General features: G+C 49.8%; 2 protein-coding genes across 5 annotated transcripts; one reads left to right on the top strand and one right to left on the bottom strand.

Annotated features, from left to right (window-relative positions):
• Nucleotides 1–764: 764 nt before the first annotated feature.
• LOC138645461 (UBA-like domain-containing protein 1) lies at nucleotides 765–6,468 on the bottom strand. 2 transcript variants are annotated; one of them, XM_069734801.1, is made up of 4 exons: nucleotides 6,391–6,468; nucleotides 3,681–3,843; nucleotides 2,579–2,638; nucleotides 765–1,399 (listed from the first exon to the last, which is right to left on the bottom strand). In XM_069734801.1, exons 2-4 carry the CDS (start codon nucleotides 3,798–3,800, stop codon nucleotides 1,136–1,138), a joined length of 444 nt encoding a protein of 147 aa, XP_069590902.1. In that variant the 5' UTR covers nucleotides 3,801–3,843; nucleotides 6,391–6,468; the 3' UTR covers nucleotides 765–1,135. The 2 variants fall into 2 exon arrangements, with proteins under 2 accessions (XP_069590902.1, XP_069590901.1); XM_069734800.1 differs by lacking the exon at nucleotides 6,391–6,468 and adding an exon at nucleotides 5,745–5,864.
• Nucleotides 6,469–6,574: 106 nt separating this feature from the next.
• On the top strand, nucleotides 6,575–20,376 carry MGRN1 (mahogunin ring finger 1). Of its 3 annotated transcripts, XM_069734798.1 has the most exons (19): nucleotides 6,575–6,720; nucleotides 10,909–11,040; nucleotides 11,376–11,466; nucleotides 11,543–11,661; nucleotides 12,177–12,265; nucleotides 13,376–13,522; nucleotides 13,596–13,713; nucleotides 14,284–14,350; nucleotides 14,427–14,470; nucleotides 14,727–14,774; nucleotides 15,239–15,307; nucleotides 15,514–15,673; nucleotides 15,759–15,868; nucleotides 15,946–16,127; nucleotides 16,433–16,550; nucleotides 16,669–16,714; nucleotides 16,892–16,972; nucleotides 17,179–17,225; nucleotides 19,638–20,376. In XM_069734798.1, exons 3-18 carry the CDS (start codon nucleotides 11,379–11,381, stop codon nucleotides 17,217–17,219), a joined length of 1,527 nt encoding a protein of 508 aa, XP_069590899.1. In that variant the 5' UTR covers nucleotides 6,575–6,720; nucleotides 10,909–11,040; nucleotides 11,376–11,378; the 3' UTR covers nucleotides 17,220–17,225; nucleotides 19,638–20,376. The 3 variants fall into 3 exon arrangements, 2 of the variants coding, with proteins under 2 accessions (XP_069590899.1, XP_069590900.1); XR_011314741.1 differs by lacking the exon at nucleotides 16,669–16,714 and having other exon boundaries at nucleotides 6,576–6,720; XM_069734799.1 differs by lacking the exon at nucleotides 6,575–6,720 and having other exon boundaries at nucleotides 10,947–11,036.
• The last annotated feature ends 6,186 nt before the right edge of the window (nucleotides 20,377–26,562 follow it).

Genomic DNA, 26,562 nt, shown 5'->3' with positions numbered 1-26,562 from the left:
GGGCGATTTGGCCACGATTACATCAGAGGGGACGTTTGTCAAACCAAGCTAAAAAGGAAAATTGTCTTAGCGGCCCATAACGACCAATCACACAGCAGCTTTCATTTCACCAGAACAGTTTACTAAATGAAAGCTGTGCTGTGATTGGTTGCTATGGGCAACAAAGTCCATATAAATAAAGCAAGGCCTAGGCTGTCCCTTTCCTGCAGGCCCGAATGACAAATCTACCTTGTAATTCCTGTAGTTTGCCAGTCAGGACTACAGACAGCTGTAAAATTAAATATGTATATTTTAGTGGTCAGGATTTGGACCATGAGCCCGAATCTGTGTCTAAATTATTCTCTTTGGGTCTGAGATGTCTCATTGACCACGGCTGAGACACTGGCCCGGGTAACGCCACCCTTAACTTACACAATTGGAAGACCCACCATAAATGTGAAACCCTCTTTTTCTATATCAGGCCTACAGATGCTCATCTCACGTTACAGGCCTGAGGCTGCACCACTGAGTCTGATGTAGTGTTGCTATGGAAACCTTGCATGGAGCCAGATCACCGCACACACCAGTGTACAGTCAGCTGCGGCAGGTTATAGACATCGCAGTGGCTGTGGTCATGAGCACCTGTCTCAGTAGTGCAGCCTCAGGCCCCCTCAGTAGGGCAGCCTCAGGCCTCAGAGGCCGACATTTCAATTAAATGAGATATTAGAGTCATTTTTTCACCGTTCCGGCATTTTGCAGGTCCCCCACCAGGTTACAGGTCCATGAAAGATTAAAAGTGTTATTTTATTTTTTTTTAATCAACTTCTGAAAACCGCTAGTAAATAACAAAAAGAGTTAACTGACATCCCAAAACAAAACTATAAGTCCCGACACCGTGAGCTCCGCGTGCCGAGGCCCCGAAATGCTTCAGTGCAGTATGAGGTATGGCTGGCGGCTCTGCCCTGTGGTAAATCATGCAGAGCATCTGTTGGCGGAGCCAGGCGGATGGCGCGGTGCAATGCTCTGCAGGCAAGTGAGGTAACGAGAGTGTCAGAAAGAAGATTGCTGCCGCACTGCTGAGGTGGCTGGTTTAAGTCTTCACGCCCCCCTTCCGTCCTGCCCCTTTCTTGGTGTCCATCCATCAGTCCTTGGCGCCTCATCGCTCGGCTTCGGCTATGGGGTTGGCATCCGCTCCTCTCGTGTTAGAGTCCTGCGCCCCCCCGGGGAAGGAAATACTAGTACCCGGCTGCTGGCTCCGGGGGTCATGAGGAAAATGGCTGCTACCACCTCCCTGCTGGAGCGGTGGGGATGTGGCCACGGAGGAGAGGTAGCTGGTCTCAGAGGCTTTGAGGCGAGAAAACATGGTGAGGGCATCTGGGAAGTTAGGAGGGGTGGCAGGGGTGTTGGCAGGAGTCCCCATCTGGAGAGGAAGGAGAAGAGGGTGGGCAGTGATGTGGCTGCAGACATAAGTGATTATCTACAAGGAGCCTGAATAACCCAACAGCTGAGGGTTTGTTACAATTTATAAAAAAAAAAAAAAAAAGATAGAGTCAGGACAGAGATAGATATCTACCTATCTCTGTCCTGATTCTTTGTTACATTGCATCAATGAATGAGGAAAAGGGTTTCTGCTTTCTTCCCCTGCAAGAAAATTCCTGTTCCCGACTGCAGCTTGTTAACCAGTTCAGGACCGGGCCATTTTCTCCCATGCACTTTTTAATGGCTTGGTAATTAAAATAACTTTTGCCTCTTTTTGTTGTGATACACGGGGCAAAACGGAAGTTCTCTCTTCTTTCCAAACACAACTACAAAGAACCACTAAGAAGATTTTAAGAGTAACCCTTGTTGTAGAAATATTAATATATCAGCTACAGGGCTATAAAGAGCAATTCACACTAGCAGTGTCTTATTTCATATACTGCCCCCCAAAGACCCTTTTTGGGGAACAGTTTATTTTTATTGAGAATTCCTCTGTAACTGGGGCTGGTACATTAACCCCAGTTACAGGGGAAGTCGGCAGCCTCCTGGTTGCATATTACAGCCGATTGCGTCTCTTTGGACCCACCAGCTCCTGCCGCCTTACTACTCCAGGAGTCATCGCTTCCTAATCCGTCTATATACAGAAGAAAGATCAGAAAGACAAACATGATAATCAGTCTGTCAGGTCAGCTCCATTACTCCACAGCGCTGACTGCGACGGCTCCCACACAATCAGCGAGCTCAGCTGCAGTAGACGCCTCAAGCTGTAACTACAGGCTGGAGACAATTGTAACAAACTCTCAGCTGTGAGTATTAGATCCGCACAGACTTTGAAACCCTGAAAATCTAGAAAGTTTTCATTCAATGGTGGCAAGCAGAGAAGCAAATCATGCATTAACTTTGCCAACTTTCTGCTCATCATTCCAAAACCGGGATGGTCTGTACTCCAGTCACATCCAGAGCTGCATTCACAGTTCTGCTGTATTCCAGAAGATTCTTTCCCCCCCCCCCCAATCTCCAAAACACAACACAGCTGAGAAGAGGAAAATAAAACAAAACAACCAAAACACAAAAACCGATATTACCTGATAGGATCCCTCCCCCGTTCTCACAGACTTACCATCTGGTGGTGCGGGACGTGCGGCAGATTTGTCTCCTGGAAGAAGGCGCTAAGGGCGGTCTGCGGAGAGGGGAGAAAGTCACATCAAAAAGCATAAAATTATCTGGACGACAACCAACCCGCCTTCAAAATTGTCCCCAAAAGTTGTCACCCAGCTTTCCCAGTTTCCTGAATGGTCGACAAAACGGTCATTAGATGCTGGGAGAGTTGGGCGACACAAATACAGGAGACGTAAAAGGTGGCCATATTGGAAGTCACCCAGCTTTCCCAAATGAATAGCCAATATAATGATCACTAGCTGCTGGGAAAAGTTTGGCAACTCCAATATAGGACACGTAACGGCAGCCATATTGGGGGCGGGTCACCCAGCTTTCACAGCCTCCTGAATGGATGACATGACTATTTGTCTCTGGCTGCTGGGAAAGTTGGGCGACACCAATACAGGAGACGTAAAGGTGGCCATATTGGAAGTCACCCAGCTTTCCCTGCCTTCTGAATAGCCAATATAATGATCACTAGCTGTGGGGAAAGTTGGCAACTCCAATACAGGAGACGCAACGGCGGCCATATAGTGGGTCACCCAGCTTTCCCAGTCAAATGAATAGCCAATATAATGATCACTGGCTGCTGGGAAAAGTTGGGCAACTCCAATACAGGACACGTAACGGCGGTCATATTGGGGGTCACTCAGCTTTACCTGCCTCCTGAATGGCTGGCATGACTAGTTGTCTCTGGCTGCTGGGCGACACCAATACAGGAGACGTACATGGTGGCCATATTGGAAGTCACCCAGCTTTCCCTGCCTTCTCAATAGCCAATATAATGATCACTAGCTCTGGGGAAAGTTGGGCAACTCCAATACAGGAGACACAACAGCGGCCATATAGGGGGTCACCCAGCTTTCCCTGCCTCCTGAATGGCTGACATGACTATTTGTCTCTGGCTGCTGGGAAAGTTGGGTAACACCAATACAGGAGATGTCACGGCGGCCATATTGGTAGTCACCCAGCTTTCCCAGGATCGGATAGCACAGTGTGACTTGTTACACTGGACAGAGTGCATGTTGGGAGTTACCGGATGCTGGAAGCACCGCCGCCCTCACCTCATACTGCCAGTGTGCGGCCCGCAGGAGCTGCTCCGCCTGGTCGGTGGCACATCCCGCCGCCAACACAAACTGCGACACCAAGAGCTGCTGCTTCAACTGCTCAATGTCACCGGACATCCCGCCGGGCGCCACCGAAGCCGTCACGGGTCACTGCGCCGCTCTGGGGAGACAAAGCCGGGTCAGAGGCAGAAATGTAGGAGAACGCTGGTAGGAGCCCCCCACACACGGACCACACATCTACAACCACAACACACCGGGGGCCGCACATCTACAACCACAACACACCGGGGGCCGCACATCTACAACCACAACACACCGGGGGGGCCGCACATCTACAAACACAACACACCGGGGGCCGCACATCTACAACCACAACACACCGGGGGGGCCGCACATCTACAAACACAACACACCGGGGGCCGCACATCTACAACCACAACACACCGGGGGCCGCACATCTACAACCACAACACACCGGGGGCCGCACATCTTCAACACACCGGGGGCCGCACATCTACAACCACAACACACCGGGGGCCGCACATCTTCAACACACCGGGGGCCGCACATCTACAACCACAACACACCGGGGGGGCCGCACATCTACAACCACAACACACCGGGGGCCGCACATCTACAAACACAACACACCGGGGGCCGCACATCTACAGACACAACACACCGGGGGCCGCACATCTACAGACACAACACACCGGGGGCCGCACATCTACAACACACCAGGGGCCGCACATCTACAACCACAACACATCGGGGGCCGCACATCTACAACACACCGGGGGCCGCACATCTACAACCACAACACACCGGGGGCCGCACATCTACAACCACAACACACCGGGGGCCGCACATCTACAAACACAACACACCGGGGGCCGCACATCTACAGACATAACACACCGGGGGCCGCACATCTACAGACACAACACACCGGGGGCCGCACATCTACAACCACAACACACCGGGGGCCGCACATCTTCAACACACCGGGGGCCGCACATCTACAACCACAACACACCGGGGGCCGCACATCTACAGACACAACACACCGGGGGCCGCACATCTACAACCACAACACACCGGGGGGGCCGCACATCTACAACCACAACACACCGGGGGCCGCACATCTACAAACACAACACACCGGGGGCCGCACATCTACAGACACAACACACCGGGGGCCGCACATCTACAGACACAACACACCGGGGGCCGCACATCTACAGACACAACACCGGGGGCCGCACATCTACAAACACAACACACCGGGGGCCGCACATCTACAACACACCAGGGGCCGCACATCTACAACCACAACACATCGGGGGCCGCACATCTACAAACAACACACCGGGGGCCGCACATCTACAAACAACACACCAGGGGCCGCACATCTACAACCACAACACATCGGGGGCCGCACATCTACAAACAACACACCGGGGGCCGCACATCTACATCCACAACACACCGGGGGCCACACATCTACAAACAACACACCGGGGGCCGCACATCTACAACCACAACACACCGGGGGCCACACATCTACAACACACCGGGGGCCGCACATCTACAACCACAACACACCGGGGGCCGCACATCTACAACACACCAGGGGCCGCACATCTACAACCACAACACATCGGGGGCCGCACATCTACAAACAACACACCGGGGGCCGCACATCTACATCCACAACACACCGGGGGCCACACATCTACAAACAACACACCGGGGGCCGCACATCTACATCCACAACACACCGGGGGCCACACATCTACAACCACAACACACCGGGGGCCGCACATCTACATCCACAACACACCGGGGGCCGCACATCTACATCCACAACACACCGGGGGCCGCACATCTACAACACACCGGGGGCCGCACATCTACAACCACAACACACCGGGGGCCGCACATCTACAACCACAACACACCGGGGGCCGCACATCTACAAACACAACACACCGGGGGCCGCACATCTACAAACAACACACCGGGGGCCGCACATCTACAAACACAACACTCTGCTCTCACCGCCTCCCTGCAGCTGCCCATCAGCCAGACAAACCCAGTAGAGGCGGACAGCTGCACTGCATGCTGGGAGCTGTAGTTTTCTACGCTGCTGTGCGTGGCTGGAGATTTCTAGGAAGTTCCATACACGACTCCCCCCACATAACACACATGGTACGACCTGTCGCCGTTTAGTCGCTTTCTGCTGATCTGTGACGTCACGTCTGATTGGTCAGCACATATCGCGCTCACAAATCGCACACGACATTGTCGCCACAAACCGCAGTAACATTGACTCCAACACAATGATAATGTGTGCAAACTGTACAGCGCTGCGGAATAGGGGAGCGCTATATTAAAATAAAGATTATTATTAGGCTGCCGTCACACTAGCAGTATTCGGTCAGTATTTTACATCAGTATTTGTAGCCAAAACCAGGAGTAGAACAATCAGAGGGAAAGTATAATAGAAACATCTGCACCACTTCTGCATTTATCACCCACTACTGGATATGGCTACAAATACTGATGTAAAATACTGATGTAAAATACTGATGTAAAATACTGATGTAAAATACTGATAGTGTGAATGTGGCCTTATTATTACACAATGCAGACAAGTAATGTCTGAGGGGAGTTGTACTGAGCAATGCTAGAAAAGTCGTCCTACCTGCACATGGTATCTTCTGACAAGGAACTACATCTCCCAGCATGCTGCGCTTTGTTTGTGTAGTGACATCACCAGGAGGCCTCGCCTCTCAGCCAATGGGTGCTTTAGCTGTGGAAGTGGCAGACCATATATGGTAACTATCCCGCTCACCAATAGCAGTAGAGGACCGGACGGTGTGGGCGTGGTCTGGTGTGATGCACGGCTCCGGCCAGTTTGACTGCGTTGTGCTACAAGGGATTTCTGGGTTGGCTGATGACGTCATTCAGGCAGTGACCTCCCTGGTGCTGCTGCAACAATCAATGTTTACAAATCACCTGCACCAGCAGAATAGTGAGTGCAGCTCTGGGGTATAATACAGGATGTAACTCAGGATCAATAATGTAATGTATGTACACAGTGATCGCACCAGCAGAATAGTGAGTGCAGCTCTGGGGTATAATACAGGAGGTAACTCAGGATCAGTAATGTAATGTATGTACACAGTGATCGCACCAGCAGAATAGTGAGTGCAGCTCTGGGGTATAATACAGGAGGTAACTCAGGATCAGTAATGTAATGTATGTACACAGTGACTGCACCAGCAGAATAGTGAGTGCAGCTCTGGAGTATAATACAGGAGGTAACTCAGGATCAGTAATGTAATGTATGTACACAGTGACTGCACCAGCAGAATAGTGAGTGCAGCTCTGGGGTATAATACAGGATGTAACTCAGGATCAGTAATGTAATGTATGTACACAGTGACTGCACCAGCAAAATAGTGAGTGCAGCTCTGGGGTATAATACAGGAGGTAACTCAGGATCAGTAATGTAATGTATGTACACAGTGACTGTACCAGCAGAATAGTGAGTGCAGCTCTGGAGTATAATACAGGAGGTAACTCAGGATCAGTAATGTATGTACACAGTGACTGCACCAGCAGAATAGTGAGTGCAGCTCTGGGGTATAATACAGGAGGTAACTCAGGATCAGTAATGTAATGTATGTACACAGTGACTGTACCAGCAGAATAGTGAGTGCAGCTCTGGAGTATAATACAGGAGGTAACTCAGGATCAGTAATGTATGTACACAGTGACTGCACCAGCAGAATAGTGAGTGCAGCTCTGGAGAATAATACAGGATGTAACTCAGGATCAGTAATGTAATGTATGTACACAGTGACTGCACCAGCAGAATAATGAGTGCAGCTCTGGAGAATAATACAGGATGTAACTCAGGATCAGTAATGTAATGTATGTACACAGTGACTGCACCAGCAGAATAGTGAGTGCAGCTCTGGAGTATAATACAGGAGGTAACTCAGGATCAGTAATGTATGTATGTACACAGTGACTGCACCAGCAGAATAGTGAGTGCAGCTCTGGAGTATAATACAGGAGGTAACTCAGGATCAGTAATGTATGTACACAGTGACTGCACCAGCAGAATAGTGAGTGCAGCTCTGGAGTATAATACAGGAGGTAACTCAGGATCAGTAATGTAATGTATGTACACAGTGACTGCACCAGCAGAATAGTGAGTGCAGCTCTGGGGTATAATATGGGGTGTAACTCAGGATCAGTAATGTAATGTATGTACACAGTGACTGCACCAGCAGAATAGTGAGTGCAGCTCTGGAGTATAATACAGGAGGTAACTCAGGATCAGTAATGTAATGTATGTACACAGTGACTGTACCAGCAGAATAGTGAGTGCAGCTCTGGAGTATAATACAGGAGGTAACTCAGGATCAGTAATGTATGTACACAGTGACTGCACCAGCAGAATAGTGAGTGCAGCTCTGGAGTATAATACAGGATGTAACTCCGGATCAGTAATGTAATGTATGTACACAGTGACTGCACCAGCAGAATAATGAGTGCAGCTCTGGAGAATAATACAGGATGTAACTCAGGATCAGTAATGTAATGTATGTACACAGTGACTGCACCAGCAGAATAGTGAGTGCAGCTCTGGAGTATAATACAGGAGGTAACTCAGGATCAGTAATGTAATGTATGTACACAGTGACTGCACCAGCAGAATAGTGAGTGCAGCTCTGGAGTATAATACAGGAGGTAACTCAGGATCAGTAATGTATGTACACAGTGACTGCACCAGCAGAATAGTGAGTGCAGCTCTGGAGTATAATACAGGAGGTAACTCAGGATCAGTAATGTAATGTATGTACACAGTGACTGCACCAGCAGAATAGTGAGTGCAGCTCTGGAGTATAATACAGGAGGTAACTTAGGATCAGTAATGTAATGTATGTACACAGTGACTGCACCTGCAGAATAGTGAGTGCAGCTCTGGGGTATAATACAGGATGTAACTCAGGATCAGTAATGTAATGTATGTACACAGTGACTGCACCAGCAGAATAGTGAGTGCAGCTCTGGGGTATAATACAGGATGTAACTCAGGATCAGTAATGTAATGTATGTACACAGTGACTGCACCAGCAGAATAGTGAGTGCAGCTCTGGGGTATAATACAGGAGGTAACTCAGGATCAGTAATGTAATGTATGTACACAGTGATCGCACCAGCAGAATAGTTAGTGCAGCTCTGGAGTATAATACAGGATGTAACTCAGGATCAGTAATGTAATGTATGTACACAGTGATCGCACCAGCAGAATAGTGAGTGCAGCTCTGGAGTATAATACAGGATGTAATTCAGGATCAGTAATGTAATGTATGTACACAGTGATCGCACCAGCAGAATAGTGAGTGCAGCTCTGGAGTATAATACAGGATGTAACTCAGGATCAGTAATGTAATGTATGTACACAGTGATCGCACCAGCAGAATAGTGAGTGCAGCTCTGGGGTATAATACAGGATATAACTCAGGATCAGTAATGTAATGTATGTACACAGTGACTGCACCAGCAGAATAGTGAGTGCAGCTCTGGAGTATAATACTGGATGTAACTCAGGATCAGTAATGTAATGTATGTACACAGTGACTGCACCAGCAGAATAGTGAGTGCAGCTCTGGAGTATAATACAGGATGTAACTCAGGATCAGTAATGTAATGTATGTACACAGTGATCGCACCAGCAGAATAGTGAGTGCAGCTCTGGAGTATAATACAGGATGTAACTCAGGATCAGTAATGTAATGTATGTACACAGTGACTGCACCAGCAGAATAGTGAGTGCAGCTCTGGGGTATAATACAGGAGGTAACTCAGGATCAGTAATGTAATGTATGTACACAGTGACTGCACCAGCAGAATAGTGAGTGCAGCTCTGGGGTATAATACAGGATGTAACTCAGGATCAGTAATGTATGTACACAGTGACTGCACCAGCAGAATAGTGAGTGCAGCTCTGGGGTATAATACAGGATGTAACTCGGGATCAGTAATGTATGTACACAGTGACTGCAGCAGCAGAATAGTGAGTGCAGCTCTGGGGTATAATACAGGAGGTAACTCAGGATCAGTAATGTAATGTATGTACACAGTGACTGCACCAGCAGAATAGTGAGTGCAGCTCTGGGGTATAATACAGGATGTAACTCAGGATCAGTAATGTATGTGCACAGTGACTGCACCAGCAGAATAGTGAGTGCAGCTCTGGGGTATAATACAGGATGTAACTCAGGATCAGTAATGTAATGTATGTACACAGTGACTGCACCAGCAGAATAGTGAGTGCAGCTCTGGGGTATAATACAGGATGTAACTCAGGATCAGTAATGTATGTACACAGTGACTGCAGCAGCAGAATAGTGAGTGCAGCTCTGGGGTATAATACAGGAGGTAACTCAGGATCAGTAATGTAATGTATGTACACAGTGACTGCACCAGCAGAATAGTGAGTGCAGCTCTGGGGTATAATACAGGAGGTAACTCAGGATCAGTAATGTAATGTATGTACACAGTGACTGCAGCAGCAGAATAGTGAGTGCAGCTCTGGGGTATAATACAGGAGGTAACTCAGGATCAGTAATGTAATGTATGTACACAGTGACTGCACCAGCAGAATAGTGAGTGCAGCTCTGGGGTATAATACAGGATGTAACTCAGGATCAGTAATGTAATGTATGTACACAGTGACTGCACCAGCAGAATAGTGAGTGCAGCTCTGGGGTATAATACAGGATGTAACTCAGGACCAGTAATGTAATGTATGTACACAGTGACTGCACCAGCAGAATAGTGAGTGCAGCTCTGGAGTATAATACAGGATGTAACTCAGGATCAGTAATGTAATGTATGTACACAGTGACTGCACCAGCAGAATAGTGAGTGCAGCTCTGGAGGATAATACAGGAGGCACCTCGGGCTCGCACATTATCACACAGTTGTGCCTTTACTCTTTGGCGCTGTATAGTGAACACCGTGTGACTCTATAACGACATTCTGGACACAGAACCCCGGAATGTACCATCGCTGCGCTCCCGCCCCTCTCTGTCTGCGCTCTTGGTACAGTCTGGGTAGAGTTGTCTTTGGTGACGCTTGTCAGCTGTGGGAATTTCGCGGTGCATTTCGGGAGTGGTAGTTTTTCCGCTCCTTCTTACAGATGACTAGCTAACAATGACGTCAGATTTCAAGAACTACGACTCCCGGCTGTCATTGCGGCTTAGCGGTGGAATCTCGGGGATTTCTGGAAGAAGGAGGCCCAGGAACCGAAAACAAGAGGAGCCTTAGGTCGGTGAGTGCGGGGTGTGCGGCCCTGTTCTAGTGGTGGGGGCGGGCCCCTATAGTACCACAAGTCCCAGCATGGCAGTACGGTAGGGTTGTGTCAGTCAGTGAGATTCCGCTGTGATATGGTGGTTTGCCCAGCAGCAATGTGGAGACTGACACACTGTAGCGCACCCTCAGCTGTGAGAAGTGATAAGGCCTCCTGGATGTTTGCATTCAGTGCCATGCAGCAGAGCTGGCATATTTCTTCAGTCACCCCTTACAGCCATTACGTCCCCGCAGCGATATTTAAAGGGGCGGTGTGGCTGTGGGGGCGCTCACCTGTGTCTCGTGCCTTTCTCCTAGGTCATGGGGGCCGTCTGGGGTCGGAGGATCGCCGGGGTGGAGGACATCGACATCCAGGCTAATTCTGCCTACCGCTACCCCCCGAAGTCTGGTGAGTGGCCCCCCGGCCGGGGGCAGGGAGCTGGGATCCGGCATTTCCTCAATGTCACCAATTTATTTTCTTCCAGGAAACTATTTCGCCAGCCATTTCTTTATGGGGGGAGAGAAGTTCGAGACCCCGCACCCGGAGGGCTATCTATTCGGGGAGAATAGCGACCTCAACTTCCTGGGAAACCGTCCTGTCCAGGTGCGCGGTCCCCGCCGACGGCCCGCGGATGGCGCTGCGCTCTTAGCCCCTTCCTGGTGGTTTTATTGTTTTGCCAGTTACGACCTTTACCCAATGGATTAACTTTCTATTTCAGCAGACCCCCGGCATGGCGCTCCCTCCCAGCTCCACTCACTGGGCTGAACCTCGCCGGAAACTGGCTCCAAGCTCTGCAACTTTTCAAAGCTTTTTACACCAGGAAACCGGCATAAAAGCGACATAAAAGCTCTGAAAAGATGCAACAAACGGAAAGGAAACTCGCTGAATGAAAGTGAGCGGAGGGGCTGCCGATGTGGGGAAAGGAAAAGTTTGTTAGAAAGTTGCAGAACTTTTTAAAAAAGTTTTCTTCTTCTTGTAAAACTTTTTTTTTTTTTACATGCGACCTCTTCAGCTTCCTCTCTTGTGTATTTTTCGGGTATGACCCTGCTCCTCTGCGGAGTCCAGGCTGCGGTTGGTGGCGGTCTGTATCATGCAGCTGTCTATACTTCTCTTTCCAGTTCCCGTACCTGACCCCGGCCCCCCATGAGCCGGTGAAGACGCTGCGCAGTCTGGTGAACATTCGCAAGGATTCGCTGCGTCTTGTCAGGTAACAGTCGCCCTCCCCCCAAGCATCGCCTTTGCGTCGCCCTTCCCTCAAGCGTCGCCTTTGCGTCGCCCTCCCCTCAAGCGTCGCCTTTGCGTCGCCCTCCCCTCAGGCGTCGCCTTTGCGTCGCCCTCCCCTCAGGCGTCGCCTTTGCGTCGCCCTCCCCTCAGGCGTCGCCTTTGCGTCGCCCCCTCCCCTCAGGCGTCGCCTTTGCGTCGCCCCCTCCCCTCAGGCGTCGCCTTTGCGTCGCCCTCCCCTCAGGCGTCGCCTTTGCGTCGCCCCCTCCCCTCAGGCGTCGCCTTAGCGTCGCCCTCCCCTCAGGCGTCGCCTTTGCGTCGCCCTCCCCTCAGGCGTCGCCTTTGCGTCGCCCTCCCCTCAGGCGTCGCCTTTGCGTCGCCCTCCCCTCAGGCGTCGCCTTTGCGTCGCCCTCCCCTCAGGCGTCGCCTTTGCGTCGCCCTCCCCTCAGGCGTCGCCTTTGCGTCGCCCTCCCCTCAGGCGTCGCCTTTGCGTCGCCCTCCCCTCAGGCGTCGCCTTTGCGTCGCCCTCCCCTCAGGCGTCGCCTTTGCGTCGCCCTCCCCTCAGGCGTCGCCTTTGCGTCGCCCTCCCCTCAGGCGTCGCCTTTGCGTCGCCCTCCCCTCAGGCGTCGCCTTTGCGTCGCCCTCCCCTCAGGCGTCGCCTTTGCGTCGCCCTCCCCTCAGGCGTCGCCTTTGCGTCGCCCTCCCCTCAGGCGTCGCCTTTGCGTCGCCCTCCCCTCAGGCGTCGCCTTTGCGTCGCCCTCCCCTCAGGCGTCGCCTTTGCGTCGCCCTCCCCTCAGGCGTCGCCTTTGCGTCGCCCTCCCCTCAGGCGTCGCCTTTGCGTCGCCCTCCCCTCAGGCGTCGCCTTTGCGTCGCCCTCCCCTCAGGCGTCGCCTTTGCGTCGCCCTCCCCTCAGGCGTCGCCTTTGCGTCGCCCTCCCCTCAGGCGTCGCCTTTGCGTCGCCCTCCCCTCAGGCGTCGCCTTTGCGTCGCCCTCCCCTCAGGCGTCGCCTTTGCGTCGCCCTCCCCTCCGGCGTCGCCTTTGCGTCGCCCCGCCCTTCCCCGACACAATCACACGCTATCATGTTCTGTTTTTCCAGATACAAGGAAGGCGCGGACAGTCCGCTGGAGGATGGAGGGAAGACGCGAGTCCTGTACGGGTTGGAATTCATGTTCGATGCGGATGCCCGTGTGGCCATCACGGTTCACACCCAGGCCAGCGAGGAGTTTGTCGGGGGGATGGCTGTGTAAGTATAACCGTGCTGCCCTCCACAGGCGGAGTGACTGTACTGCATGCCTCACTGTGCTCCTGTCCTACAGATACAGTCCCCGCAGTCCTGCGCTCCAGTCCCAGACCGTCTATTATAAGCGAGGGCTCAGCCAGCACTTTTCCATGCCGGCATTCAAAATGGATTTCAGCGACTGGAAAGATGAGGAGGTGAGCACCCCCAAACTTCTATAGAGCACGAGATGCCCCCCGACCGCTGCTCCTAGTGGGTGGTGGGGGAATAAAAAAAGCAATGCTTGGCTGCTCTCCTTCCCAAACAGCGCCACCACTGACCATGTGTTGTGTCTGGTATTGCAATTCCGGCCCTAAAGGAAGTGAATGGAGCTGAGCTGCTATACCGCACTTAACCTGTAGTCGGGGGGTGGCGCTGTTTGTGACGGAAAGAACTTAACATTAATAACATTTACATTTTTTTTTTTAAAGATCTTAAGAAAGAAAATCAGAAAAATGGAAAGTTATGTTCAAATGTAGAAAATGTATAAAGGGTCGCGATGATGGTTTACCTCTGCATCCCCTTCACTTTTTTTCCCTGCCCAGTTGGGGGGGTCTGCTGTGCATAGAAGGGGACACCGATATGGGACCCGCACCAGCGATGCATCCCACCTTTATAGGACGGGGGGGGGGGGCGCCTGTGTTTTATTTCTTTGCGTGGCTCATGTTCTGTCCCAGAAGAAGAGTTGGCTAGTCCTAGTGATATCTTCTTTTATTTTTTATTCCCAGCTGAACTTCGACCTTGATAAGGGGGTGATTCCTCTGGTGATCCAGGCTGTGGTGGCCGAGGGTGGAGGTAAGGATGGGTGTAATCTCTGTCCTGATGGGAGTGGGGTTATAATAAATGGCTGACTTCTCGCTCCTTTCTACAGAGGGATCGGGACACGCTCACGTCCTCTTGGCTGCATTCGAGAAGGTGAGACCCCGGGTGACGACCCCATAACTTTCAGCCATCACTGTCTGTGTATCCGGGAGAGGCTGCAGCTCCGCTTTCCTCCACCTGAGGGTGCTGTCTGACACCCGGCAGGTATCCGGAATAGCCACATTACTGCTGGGTGTCAGACCAAGCCGCGGCACCGCTCCGACCCACAGTGCAGCAGCGCCTCCCCACCGGCCGTGTGTTGTGCAGCTCCAGTTTTCCTCCTCCTCTGATGCTTTCCTCCTCTCTGCAGCACGTCGATGGCAGTTTCTCGGTGAAACCTCTGAAGCAGAAGCAGATAGTGAGTAACGAGACTTCTCCTGTCTGACATGTCCGAGGGTTCAGCAGGGCGACCCCAGACATTGTCTCATTGAAGACGGCGTCGCATGTGGTGACCGGCAGCCGCTTATCTCTACTAATGTTCTACATCAGAGGTGTCAAACTGCAATCCTCGAGGGCCGCAAACAGGTCATGTTTTCAGGATTTCCTTGTATTGCACAGGTGATAATTTAATCACCCGCACAGAATGATTCCAGCACCTTGTGCAATACACGGAAATCCTGAAAACATGACCTGTTTGTGGCCCTCGAGGAATGCAGTTTGACACCTCTGTTCTACATGACTGCGGGGGAGTTGCCTGTTTTGTTAATACGGCTGAGATACTGGGACCTCCGTGTGAGGGGCACATTGTGACTAATGTAGGACAGTACCGGTTAGTAGCCGTGACTGGCCGCCATCACTGACCGCCCGGGCCGTGTGTTACAGGTGGATCGTGTCAGTTATCTGCTGCAGGAAATCTACGGCATCGAGAATAAGAACAATCAGGAAACGAAGGTGAGTGCTCGCTCCGTCATCGGCCATAGTAATGGGGCTCTGACCAAGGAGCAGGGTCGGTGTCGCACTCGATCACACGCCGCTGGATAGTGCAGGGTCAGGACCCCACCGATCTCGCACTGACGGACCCCCTTTTTAGTGATTTTTTTTTTTTTTTTTTTTCCCCCCTCTGGGGGTCTTCTTTGTGCCTCTCGGTTTTATCACAGCCCTCCGAAGACGAGAACAGCGACAACAGTAACGAGTGCGTGGTGTGCCTCTCCGACCTGCGGGACACGCTGATCCTGCCCTGCCGACACCTCTGTCTGTGCAACTCCTGTGCCGACACCCTGCGCTACCAGGCCAACAACTGTCCCATCTGCCGACTGCGTGAGTCACCTCCTCTGCTCACGGGGCTTATTACTCGTGCGCCCCCCATACCTGGGCTTTCATCGCAGACGTTGTCTTTTCGCAGCTTTCCGTGCCTTGCTGCAGATCCGCGCCGTGCGGAGGAAGCCGGGACCCCTCCCGCCCATCTCCTTCAGCCCCGTCCTGGCCCAGACTCTGGACCATGATGACACCTCTGTAAGTAGCCATGCTCGTGTGTGCCAGCACGGAGGGGACGCGTTGTAAAGAGCTGCCATTGTGTCGCTTTCTTATAGAATGCAGATAATATCCCTCCTGGGTTTGAGCCCATCTCTCTGCTGGAGGCGCTGAATGGGCTGCGGTCTCCCCCTGCCAGTGCCCCTCTATATGAGGAGATTCCTTACAGCGAGGGTCTGCCCGCTCGGAGCGCTCCAGACAACTCCCATCACAAAAGCAAGCACATAAAGACCCCGGACAGGTGAGGACACGGTGGTCTTACCTTTGGCACCTCCACCTATCAGCTGTTGGATGTACCCGGTGTGAAGAGCCAGAACAGCACAGCTACTTGTAGTGGCCGTTCTCGGTACTGCAGCTCAGCTGCTATTGAAGTGAATCTGATCTAAGCTGCAGTACTGAGAACGGCCACTATATGGTGCATGGAGCTATACCATCCTTCCTCTATACTCAAAATCTGATAATGGCTGATCAGTCACCGGGTATCTGATGTTGATGACTTAAGCTATGGACAACCCCTTTAACCCTCTCTCTTGCATGGTCCCACAGTGGTCTGCGGTCCCCGTCCTCTCCCATCCATGAAGAGGATGAAGAAGTAACAGGAACGGGCGACTGCGAGCGGCCGGCGTTACTGGGATCGATTAGCAGAGACTCATCACAGATAGAGGTGGGTGACCACTGCAGACAATCACAGGTCAGGTGATCAGAGTACTTGACGTCATTGATTCCTGTCCCGTCCGAGACCATCAGAGTAGCTGCTGAGTAACTCTGCCTTTGTCTTATAGAATATCTCCTCTGCTGACACTCCAGAGATTGTCTCTGGGCATCGCGGTAAGAGGCCTCCATCGTTTTGCTCTTGTCAAATTAAAGGGGTCTTCTAGTGCTGCTCACATCTGCATCCCGATGCAGAAGTGGCAGCATCGGGGACCCCTTTAACTTAACATCTCATTGGGGCATTCGCTTCTGTACCTGAGTGATATTAACCATGTCCTCACTTCTCCGCTATAGGGTCACAGTCGCAGAATGATGAGCCGATCGACAGCCCAGAGCCCCAGGAGCTGAAAGAGGATGACGCCCAGGATGTGTCAGGTGAGAGTAGAAGCCGCCATGTTGTAGTGTGTACGGGATCCAGTCGTCGTACAGTGCGGGGGACGCTCAAAGTCAGCAACTCTGTCCAGCCGATCTCTCCTCCCCGGTCCCAGCACCGAGGAACGTCTTGTGTATCTGGCTGCTGTACCTCACTGTACAATGTGCTGTTATGTACGACTGTAAACTGATCTGCTGCCTTCTTACAGCGCTGGGGCCGGACTCCTGTTCCATCGGGATCGATGAGTGATGAAGGGTGAGTGGATCCTGCTGATACATTTATATGGTGTAATTATTTATTTCTGTAGCACCATTGATTCCATGGTGCTGTACATGAGAAGGGGTTACATACAAGTTACAGATAACACTTACAGTAAACTAACAATGACAGACTGATACAGAGGGGCGAGGACCCTGCCCTTGTGGGCTTACATTCTACAGGATGGTGGGGATGGAGACAGTAGGTTGAGGGTTGCAGGAGCTCCGGTGTTGGTGAGGCGGTAGCTCCGGTGTTGGTGAGGCGGTAGCTCCGGTGTTTTTGAGGCGGTAGCTCCGGTGTTGGTGAGGCGGTAGCTCCGGTGTTGGTGAGGCGGTAGCTCCGGTGTTGGTGAGGCGGTAGCTCCGGTGTTGGTGAGGCGGTAGCTCCGGTGTTGGTGAGGCGGTAGCTCCGGTGTTGGTGAGGCGGTAGCTCCGGTGTTGGTGAGGCGGTAGCTCCGGTGTTGGTGAGGCGGTAGCTCCGGTGTTGGTGAGGCGGTAGCTCCGGTGTTGGTGAGGCGGTAGCTCCGGTGTTGGTGAGGCGGTAGCTCCGGTGTTGGTGAGGCGGTAGCTCCGGTGGTGGTGAGGCGGTAGCTCCGGTGGTGGTGAGGCGGTAGCTCCGGTGGTGGTGAGGCGGTAGCTCCGGTAGTGGTGAGGAGGCAGCGGGGTCAGTGCAGGCTGTAGGCTTTCTTGAATAGGTGGGTTTTCAGGTTCCATCTGAAGGATCCGAATGTGGTTGATAGTCGGACGTGTTGGGGCAGAGAGTTCCAGAGGATGGGGGATATTCGGGAGAAGTCTTGGAGGCGGTTGGGTGAGGAGCGGATAAGTGTGGAGGAGAGAAGGAGGTCTTGGGAGGACCGGAGATCACGTGAGGGAAGATATCGGGAGATTAGTTCAGAGATATATGGAGGAGACAGGTTGTGGATGGCTTTGTAGGTCCGTATTAGTAGTGTGAACTGGATACGCTGAGGGAATGGGAGCCAGTGAAGAGATTTACAGAGAGGGGAAGAGGAGGAGAGAGATGGATTAGTCGAGCAGCAGAGTTAAGGATGGACTGGAGAGGTGCAAGGGTGTGAGCAGGGAGGCCGCAGAAAAGGATGTTGCAGTAGTCAAGGTGGGAGATGATGAGGGCATGCACAAGAATTTTAGTAGATTGAGAGTTGAGGAAAGGACGGATTCTGGAGATATTTTTGAGCTGGAGGCGACAGGAGGTGGAGAGAGATTGGATGTGCGGTTTGAAGGACAGGGCAGAGTGGAAGGTTACTCCGAGGCAGCGGACTTCCGGTACGGGGGAAAGCATGATGTCATTGACTGCGATAGATAGGTCAGGTAAGGAAGATCTATGGGATGGAGGAAAGGTGATGAGTTCAGATTTGTCCACATTGAGTTTGAGGAAGCGAGAGGAGAAGAAGGAGGATATGGCTGATAGACACTCTGTGATTCTGGAGAGCAGAGCGGTGACATCTGGGCCAGAGAGGTAGATCTGAGTGTCATCAGCATAAAGGTGGTACTGGAATCCATGGGACTTTGAGTTGTCCCAGGCCAAGTGTATAGATTGTGAAGAGTAGGGGGTCCTAGGACAGAGCCTTGGGGGACTCCAACAGAGAGGGGGCGAGATGAGGAGGCAGTGTGGGAGTGGGAGACGCTGAATGTGCGGTTGGAAAGGTACGAGGAGATCCAGGATAGGGCGAGGTCTTTGACACCAAAGGAGGAGAGGATCTGTAGTAAGAGGCAGTGGTCAACTGTGTCAAAAGCAGAGGACAGGTCTAGGAGGAGGAGTACAGAGTATTGTCCGTTAGCTTTGTCTGTAAGTAGGTCGTTGGTGATTTTGGTCAGGGCAGTCTCAGTGGAATGGTGGGGATGGAGGCCAGATTGTAGGTTGTCAAAGAGTGTAATGTACGTATATAGTGACTCCAGCAGAATAGTGAGTGCAGCTCTGGGGTGTAATACAGGATGTAACTTAGGATCAGTAATGTATGTACACAGTGACTGCACCAGCAGAATAGTGAGTGCAGCTCTGGGGAATAATACAGGATGTAACTCAGGATCATTAATGTAATGTATGTACACAGTGACTGCACCAGCAGAATAGTGAGTGCAGCTCTGGGGTATAATACAGGATGTAACTCAGGATCAGTAATGTAATGTATGTACACAGTGACTGCACCAGCAGAATAGTGAGTGCAGCTCTGGGGAATAATACAGGATGTAACTTAGGATCAGTAATGTATGTACACAGTGACTGCACCAGCAGAATAGTGAATGCAGCTCTGGGGTATAATACAGGATGTAACTCAGGATCAGTAATGTATGTACACAGTGACTGCACCAGCAGAATAGTGAGTGCAGCTCTGGAGTATAATACAGGATCACACACATATATTTATATACTTTTTTTTTTTTTTTTTTCTAGATCTGACTTCCAGCCATGCCATTGACCCCGTTCCTTCTCGCTGCCTCCTGGTACGGTTTCTGCACTGGAGTGATCCAGGTTGGGGCTCAATCTCTTCTCCAATCATCTACATTCCAGAGGGGCTGCTAGCGATGCCCCCCACATTATATCTCACTCTGTGGCTGTCTGTCTGGCAATCTACTACACTACAATGTGCCAGACTATGTATAAATGTCAGTTTAGTGCCCGCTTGATGTGCCATGTGACGGAGTATATTGTACTTGTGCCAGCCTTGTGTGTGCAGCTGTGAGCGTGGCACGACGGGCACCGGCTGCATGTTTGCATTGGTCGCAGGAGCTCATGGCTAAGCTGGCGCTGATCCCTCCTCTTCTACACTTCGACTTTGATTAATCGCCATGGTGGCCGCTCTAAAAGTCTCCCTGTGGCCCCAGAACCTGTAAATCTGAAGGTCCGCTCTATATAGTCCAGTGTTCCCAATGGACAGGCAGCTGATGAAACGCCATTAGACCTTGGCTTCGAGGTTCAGCCGCCATCTTTGTAGTGCACATTATTTAGAATATTGATTTTGGGGCATAAAATTGTTCTTGAGTCGTCGTCTTCTGCCATTCAGCTGCCTCTTTGAGAAAGCTTGGTGAAAACTAATAATGGCCACCGGTTTACGGTTTCCAGATGTACAGGGATATATTGCTGCTTAATTGGAAGGTTGGCATTTTACAGTCTCCGGGGAGCTGGCTGACAACTTGTGTGGCTTCAATTATGGTGTCCATATTGGTTGTCACCTAATTTTACCCCCAAAAAACGATCAATGAAGAAGCCATTGAATGTGGAGCTGTTGGATAGAGGGAATTCTTCATACGTCAGGGTTCGATAATGGTTGTGCCGTAGGCTCAGTTTCCACGATATCATGGTGCTGCCCGCAAGTCTTGGTAAATTTACCCCAATACTAAAGTTTTTGAGCTGTGATTTCCGTGTTTTCCTATAAGGAACCATTGTTAGTCTGGAGCGATGATGAGGCGGCACTAGCCTTATAGAGAACACTAACCCGAGCGGCTGCTAACCCTGTAGGCTGCTTGGTTGAACGTTTGTCCGCGATGATGGGATTTTACCCAATTTGCCGACCACAAGGAATGGCGTTCAGTGCTACAACTCTGGAAAATGACGGTCTTTAATAAAATAATGTTTTTTTGTTCATTTGATGAGAATCTAATGTAAAAAGAAAGGAATAAATTCATTAAAAAAAAAAAAAAAAGTTTGATCTCCTGCTTTTTAAGTTTTGTGTTAATATAACCTCTAAGCTAAGAAAACAAAGAATTATCCTGATTTATGTGTGGCCATAAGGATAAGGGTATGTGCACACGTTGCAGATTTATGTGCGGATTTTTCCGTGCAGAATCTGAGAGTCTGGCGCCTCCCATCTTCATACGATGATGTCTTCTTCTTGTCTTCCTGCTCCGGCGCAGGCGTACTTTGTCGGACCTGTTGAGGGCAGAGCAAAGTACTGCAGTGCGCAGGCTCCGGGCCTCTCTGACCTTCCCCGGCGCCTGCGCACTGCAGTACTTTGCTCTGCCCTCAACAGGGAATATAAGTACGCCTGCGCCGGAGCCGCGGCAGGAAGAAAAGAAGAGGACGGGATCGTATGAAGATGGGAGGCCCCGGACCGCTGCACCCATCGGACCCGAACCGGGACCGCCCCTGGGTGAGTATAATATAACCTGTTTTTCTTACCTTTCAGGTTACATCGGGGGCTTATCTACAGCATTACAGAATGCTGTAGATAAGCCCCTGATGCCGGTGGCCGCAGCTTATACTCGAATTTTGGGGTGACAGATTCCCTTCAAAGGCCCATAACTCCAGGACTGTAGGGTGGATTAAAAAAAGAAAAAAAACAAACAAAAATGGAATACTCAATCAACTGGAATAAAAGAAGCTAAATTCTCTAACAGGCATGTAACTGTAAGTGGTATAATAGAATAACGTGATTGTTTCTGTTACACTTGGCCTGCCACCCGGTGCCAGAATCAATTGGTGCCGATAGGTTGCCATGTAGGTGGGGGACCTATTGTGGTCACCATCTTTGTACTCCCAAGAAGCTTGGCCAAAGGCTTCATAAAAGGCCATTACTTCTGTGTTATTGCAGTATATTGAAAAAGCGATTCTTTGTTGAAGAGGACAATCCTCCATTCCAGCCTCCGTTGCTGTTTTGCTCTGCATCATGATGGCTTTGAGAGTAGTGACGTGAGGACAAGGAGGATCAGGATAAGGGCAGCCATTTTGTGTGTTTTCTCTCGCTAGAGGAAGTGGCAGAAACATGTCTACAGCCTCATGGAGTATAATAAAGGGGCTGTCATCTGACAGAATGTGGCATCACCATGCATTAGTGTAGTTTCATCTACCTCATGTACAGAGGAAAATTTTACCTCAGACACTGTGTGCTCCTCCGCCATTCACCTCATGTATCTGCCTCACTGCTCCTGTATTCAGAATGCAGACATGGCCGACACCTCATACAGCAATGTTATTTTATGCTACATTTATGTCTGCAGCTTCCTCATGAATCCTGGTGTGATGGGGAGAGTGTGTCAGGAAGAGCATGATAAGGGCAGCCATTTTGTTCAATTTCTCTCACAAGAGAAAATAGTTCAAATATGTGTATTGCCTCAGGGTGTATAATACAGGGGCTATCACCTCCCAGAACATGGCAGCATTCATTTCGCTCGCCATGTCTTGGTTTAGTGTCTTCTACCTCACATAAAGACGGTAATTTTACCTCAGACATTGTGTGTATCCTGCCATTTACCTCCTGTGTCTGCCTCGCTGCTCCTGTGTATACCCTGCAGACATGGCTGTCACCACACACAGGTATTATATTCTACATGTCATGTCTGCAGCTTCCTTGGAGAAGTGTGTGACAGAAGGAGCAGGATAAGGTGAGACATTTTGTGTAGATAGATAACACTTATTTGTTCAATATGGTGGAACTGAGAGGAAACCTGAAGTATTGACACTGGCACGAGAAGAACAGCCTTGATGCTGCCATTTATAGGTTGTTTGTCTTCCTTGTACACGGCCTCAATGCTGTATACCATGTATCAGTGCTGTATACTGATCCTTCCATGTACTGGTATCAGACACCATGTAGTCAGCGCTGTATACTGATCCTTCCATGTACTGGTATCAGACCACCATGTAGTCAGCGCTGTATACTGGTCCTTCCATGTACTGGTATCAGACACCATGTTATCAGTGCTGTATACTGATCCTTCCATGTACTGGTATCAGACACCATGTATCAGTGCTGTATACTGATCCTTCCATGTACTGGTATCAGACACCATGTTATCAGTGCTGTATACTGATCCTTCCATGTACTGGTATCGGACACCATGTTATCAGTGCTGTATACTGATCCTTCCATGTACTGGTATCAGACACCATGTTATCAGTGCTGTATACTGATCCTTCCATGTACTGGTATCAGACACCATGTAGTCAGCGCTGTATACTGATCCTTCCATGTACTGGTATCAGACCACCATGTAGTCAGCGCTGTATACTGGTCCTTCCATGTACTGGTATCAGACACCATGTTATCAGTGCTGTATACTGATCCTTCCATATACTGGTATCAGACACCATGTAATCAGTGCTGTATACTGATCCTTCCATGTACTGGTATCAGACACCATGTTATCAGTGCTGTATACTGATCCTTCCATGTACTGGTATCAGACCACCATGTAATCAGTGCTGTATACTGATCCTTCCATGTACTGGTATCAGTCCACCATGTTATCAGTGCTGTATACTGATCCTTCCATGTACTGGTATCAGACACCATGTTATCAGTGCTGTATACTGATCCTTCCATGTACTGGTATCAGACACCATGTATCAGTGCTGTATACTGATCCTTCCATGTACTGGTATCAGACACCATGTTATCAGTGCTGTATACTGATCCTTCCATGTACTGGTATCAGACCACCATGTAATCAGTGCTGTATACTGATCCTTCCATGTACTGGTATCAGACACCATGTATCAGTGCTGTATACTGATCCTTCCATGTACTGGTATCAGACCACCATGTAATCAGTGCTGTATACTGGTCCTTCCATGTACTGGTATCGGACACCATGTTATCAGTGCTGTATACTGATCCTTCCATGTACTGGTATCAGACCACCATGTTATCAGTGCTGTATACTGATCCTTCCATGTACTGGTATCAGACCACCATGTTATCAGTGCTGTATACTGATCCTTCCATGTACTGGTATCAGACCACCATGTTATCAGTGCTGTATACTGATCCTTCCATGTACTGGTATCAGACACCATGTTATCAGTGCTGTATACTGATCCTTCCATGTACTGGTATCAGTCCACCATGTTATCAGTGCTGTATACTGATCCTTCCATGTACTGGTATCAGACACCATGTTATCAGTGCTGTATACTGATCCTTCCATGTACTGGTATCAGACCACCATGTAATCAGTGCTGTATACTGGTCCTTCCATGTACTGGTATCAGACACCATGTAGTCAGCGCTGTATACTGATCCTTCCATGTACTGGTATCAGACACCATGTTATCAGTGCTGTATACTGATCCTTCTATGTACTGGTATCAGACCACCATGTTATCAGTGCTGTATACTGATCCTTCTATGTACTGGTATCAGACACCATGTTATCAGTGCTGTATACTGATCCTTCCATGTACTGGTATCAGACCACCATGTTATCAGTGCTGTATACTGATCCTTCCATGTACTGGTATCAGACACCATGTTATCAGTGCTGTATACTGATCCTTCTATGTACTGGTATCAGACCACCATGTTATCAGTGCTGTATACTGATCCTTCTATGTACTGGTATCAGACCACCATGTTATCAGTGCTGTATACTGATCCTTCCATGTACTGGTATCAGACCACCATGTAATCAGTGCTGTATACTGATCCTTCCATGTACTGGTATCAGACCACCATGTTATCAGTGCTGTATACTGATCCTTCCATGTACTGGTATCAGACACCATGTTATCGGTGCTGTATACTGATCCTTCTATGTACTGGTATCAGACCACCATGTTATCGGTGCTGTATACTGATCCTTCCATGTACTGGTATCGGACACCATGTTATCAGCGCTGTATACTGACCCTTCTATGTACTGGTATCAGACACCATGTTATCAGTGCTGTATACTGATCCTTCCATGTACTGGTATCAGACACCATGTTATCAGTGCTGTATACTGATCCTTCCATGTACTGGTATCAGACCACCATGTTATCAGCGCTGTATACTGGTCCTTCCATGTACTGGTATCAGACACCATGTTATCAGTGCTGTATACTGATCCTTCCATGTACTGGTATCAGACACCATGTTATCAGTGCTGTATACTGATCCTTCCATGTACTGGTATCAGACACCATGTTATCAGTGCTGTATACTGATCCTTCCATGTACTGGTATCGGACACCATGTTATCAGTGCTGTATACTGATCCTTCCATGTACTGGTATCGGACACCATGTTATCAGTGCTGTATACTGATCTTTCCATGTACTGGTATCGGACACCATGTTATCAGTGCTGTATACTGATCCTTCCATGTACTGGTATCAGACACCATGTTATCAGTGCTGTATACTGATCTTTCCATGTACTGGTATCGGACACCATGTTATCAGTGCTGTATACTGATCCTTCCATGTACTGGTATCGGACACCATGTTATCAGTGCTGTATACTGATCCTTCCATGTACTGGTATCGGACACCATGTTATCAGTGCTGTATACTGATCTTTCCATGTACTGGTATCGGACACCATGTTATCAGTGCTGTATACTGGTCCTTCCATGTACTGGTATCGGACACCATGTTATCAGTGCTGTATACTGGTCCTTCCATGTACTGGTATCAGACACCATGTTATCAGCGCTGTATACTGATTCTTCTATGTACTGGTATCAGACCACCATGTAATCAGTGCTGTATACTGATCCTTCCATGTACTGGTATCGGACACCATGTTATCAGTGCTGTATACTGATCCTTCCATGTACTGGTATCGGACACCATGTTATCAGTGCTGTATACTGATCCTTCCATGTACTGGTATCGGACACCATGTTATCAGTGCTGTATACTGATCCTTCCATGTACTGGTATCAGACCACCATGTTATCAGTGCTGTATACTGATCCTTCCATGTACTGGTATCAGACACCATGTTATCAGCGCTGTATACTGATCCTTCCATGTACTGGTATCAGACCACCATGTTATCAGCGCTGTATACTGATCCTTCCATGTACTGGTATCAGACCACCATGTTATCAGTGCTGTATACTGATCCTTCCATGTACTGGTATCAGACCACCATGTTATCAGTGCTGTATACTGATCCTTCCATGTACTGGTATCAGACCACCATGTTATCAGTGCTGTATACTGATCCTTCCATGTACTGGTATCGGACACCATGTTATCAGCGCTGTATACTGATCCTTCCATGTACTGGTATCAGACCACCATGTTATCAGTGCTGTATACTGATCCTTCCATGTACTGGTATCAGTCCACCATGTTATCAGTGCTGTATACTGATCCTTCCATGTACTGGTATCAGACCACCATGTTATCAGTGCTGTATACTGATCCTTCTATGTACTGGTATCAGACCACCATGTTATCAGTACTGTATACTGATCCTTCCATGTACTGGTATCAGACCACCATGTTACCAGTGCTGTATACTGATCCTTCCATGTACTGGTATCAGATACCATGTTATCAGTACTGTATACTGATCCTTCCATGTACTGGTATCGGACACCATGTTATCAGCGCTGTATACTGATCCTTCTATGTACTGGTATCGGACACCATGTTATCAGCGCTG

The sequence above is a fragment of the Ranitomeya imitator genome, chromosome 7, assembly GCF_032444005.1.
Source record: "Ranitomeya imitator isolate aRanImi1 chromosome 7, aRanImi1.pri, whole genome shotgun sequence".
Lineage (NCBI taxonomy): Eukaryota > Metazoa > Chordata > Amphibia > Anura > Dendrobatidae > Ranitomeya > Ranitomeya imitator.
The sequence above is the reverse complement of the archived record's forward strand: the minus strand, read 5'-3'. Positions and strand labels throughout refer to the sequence as shown.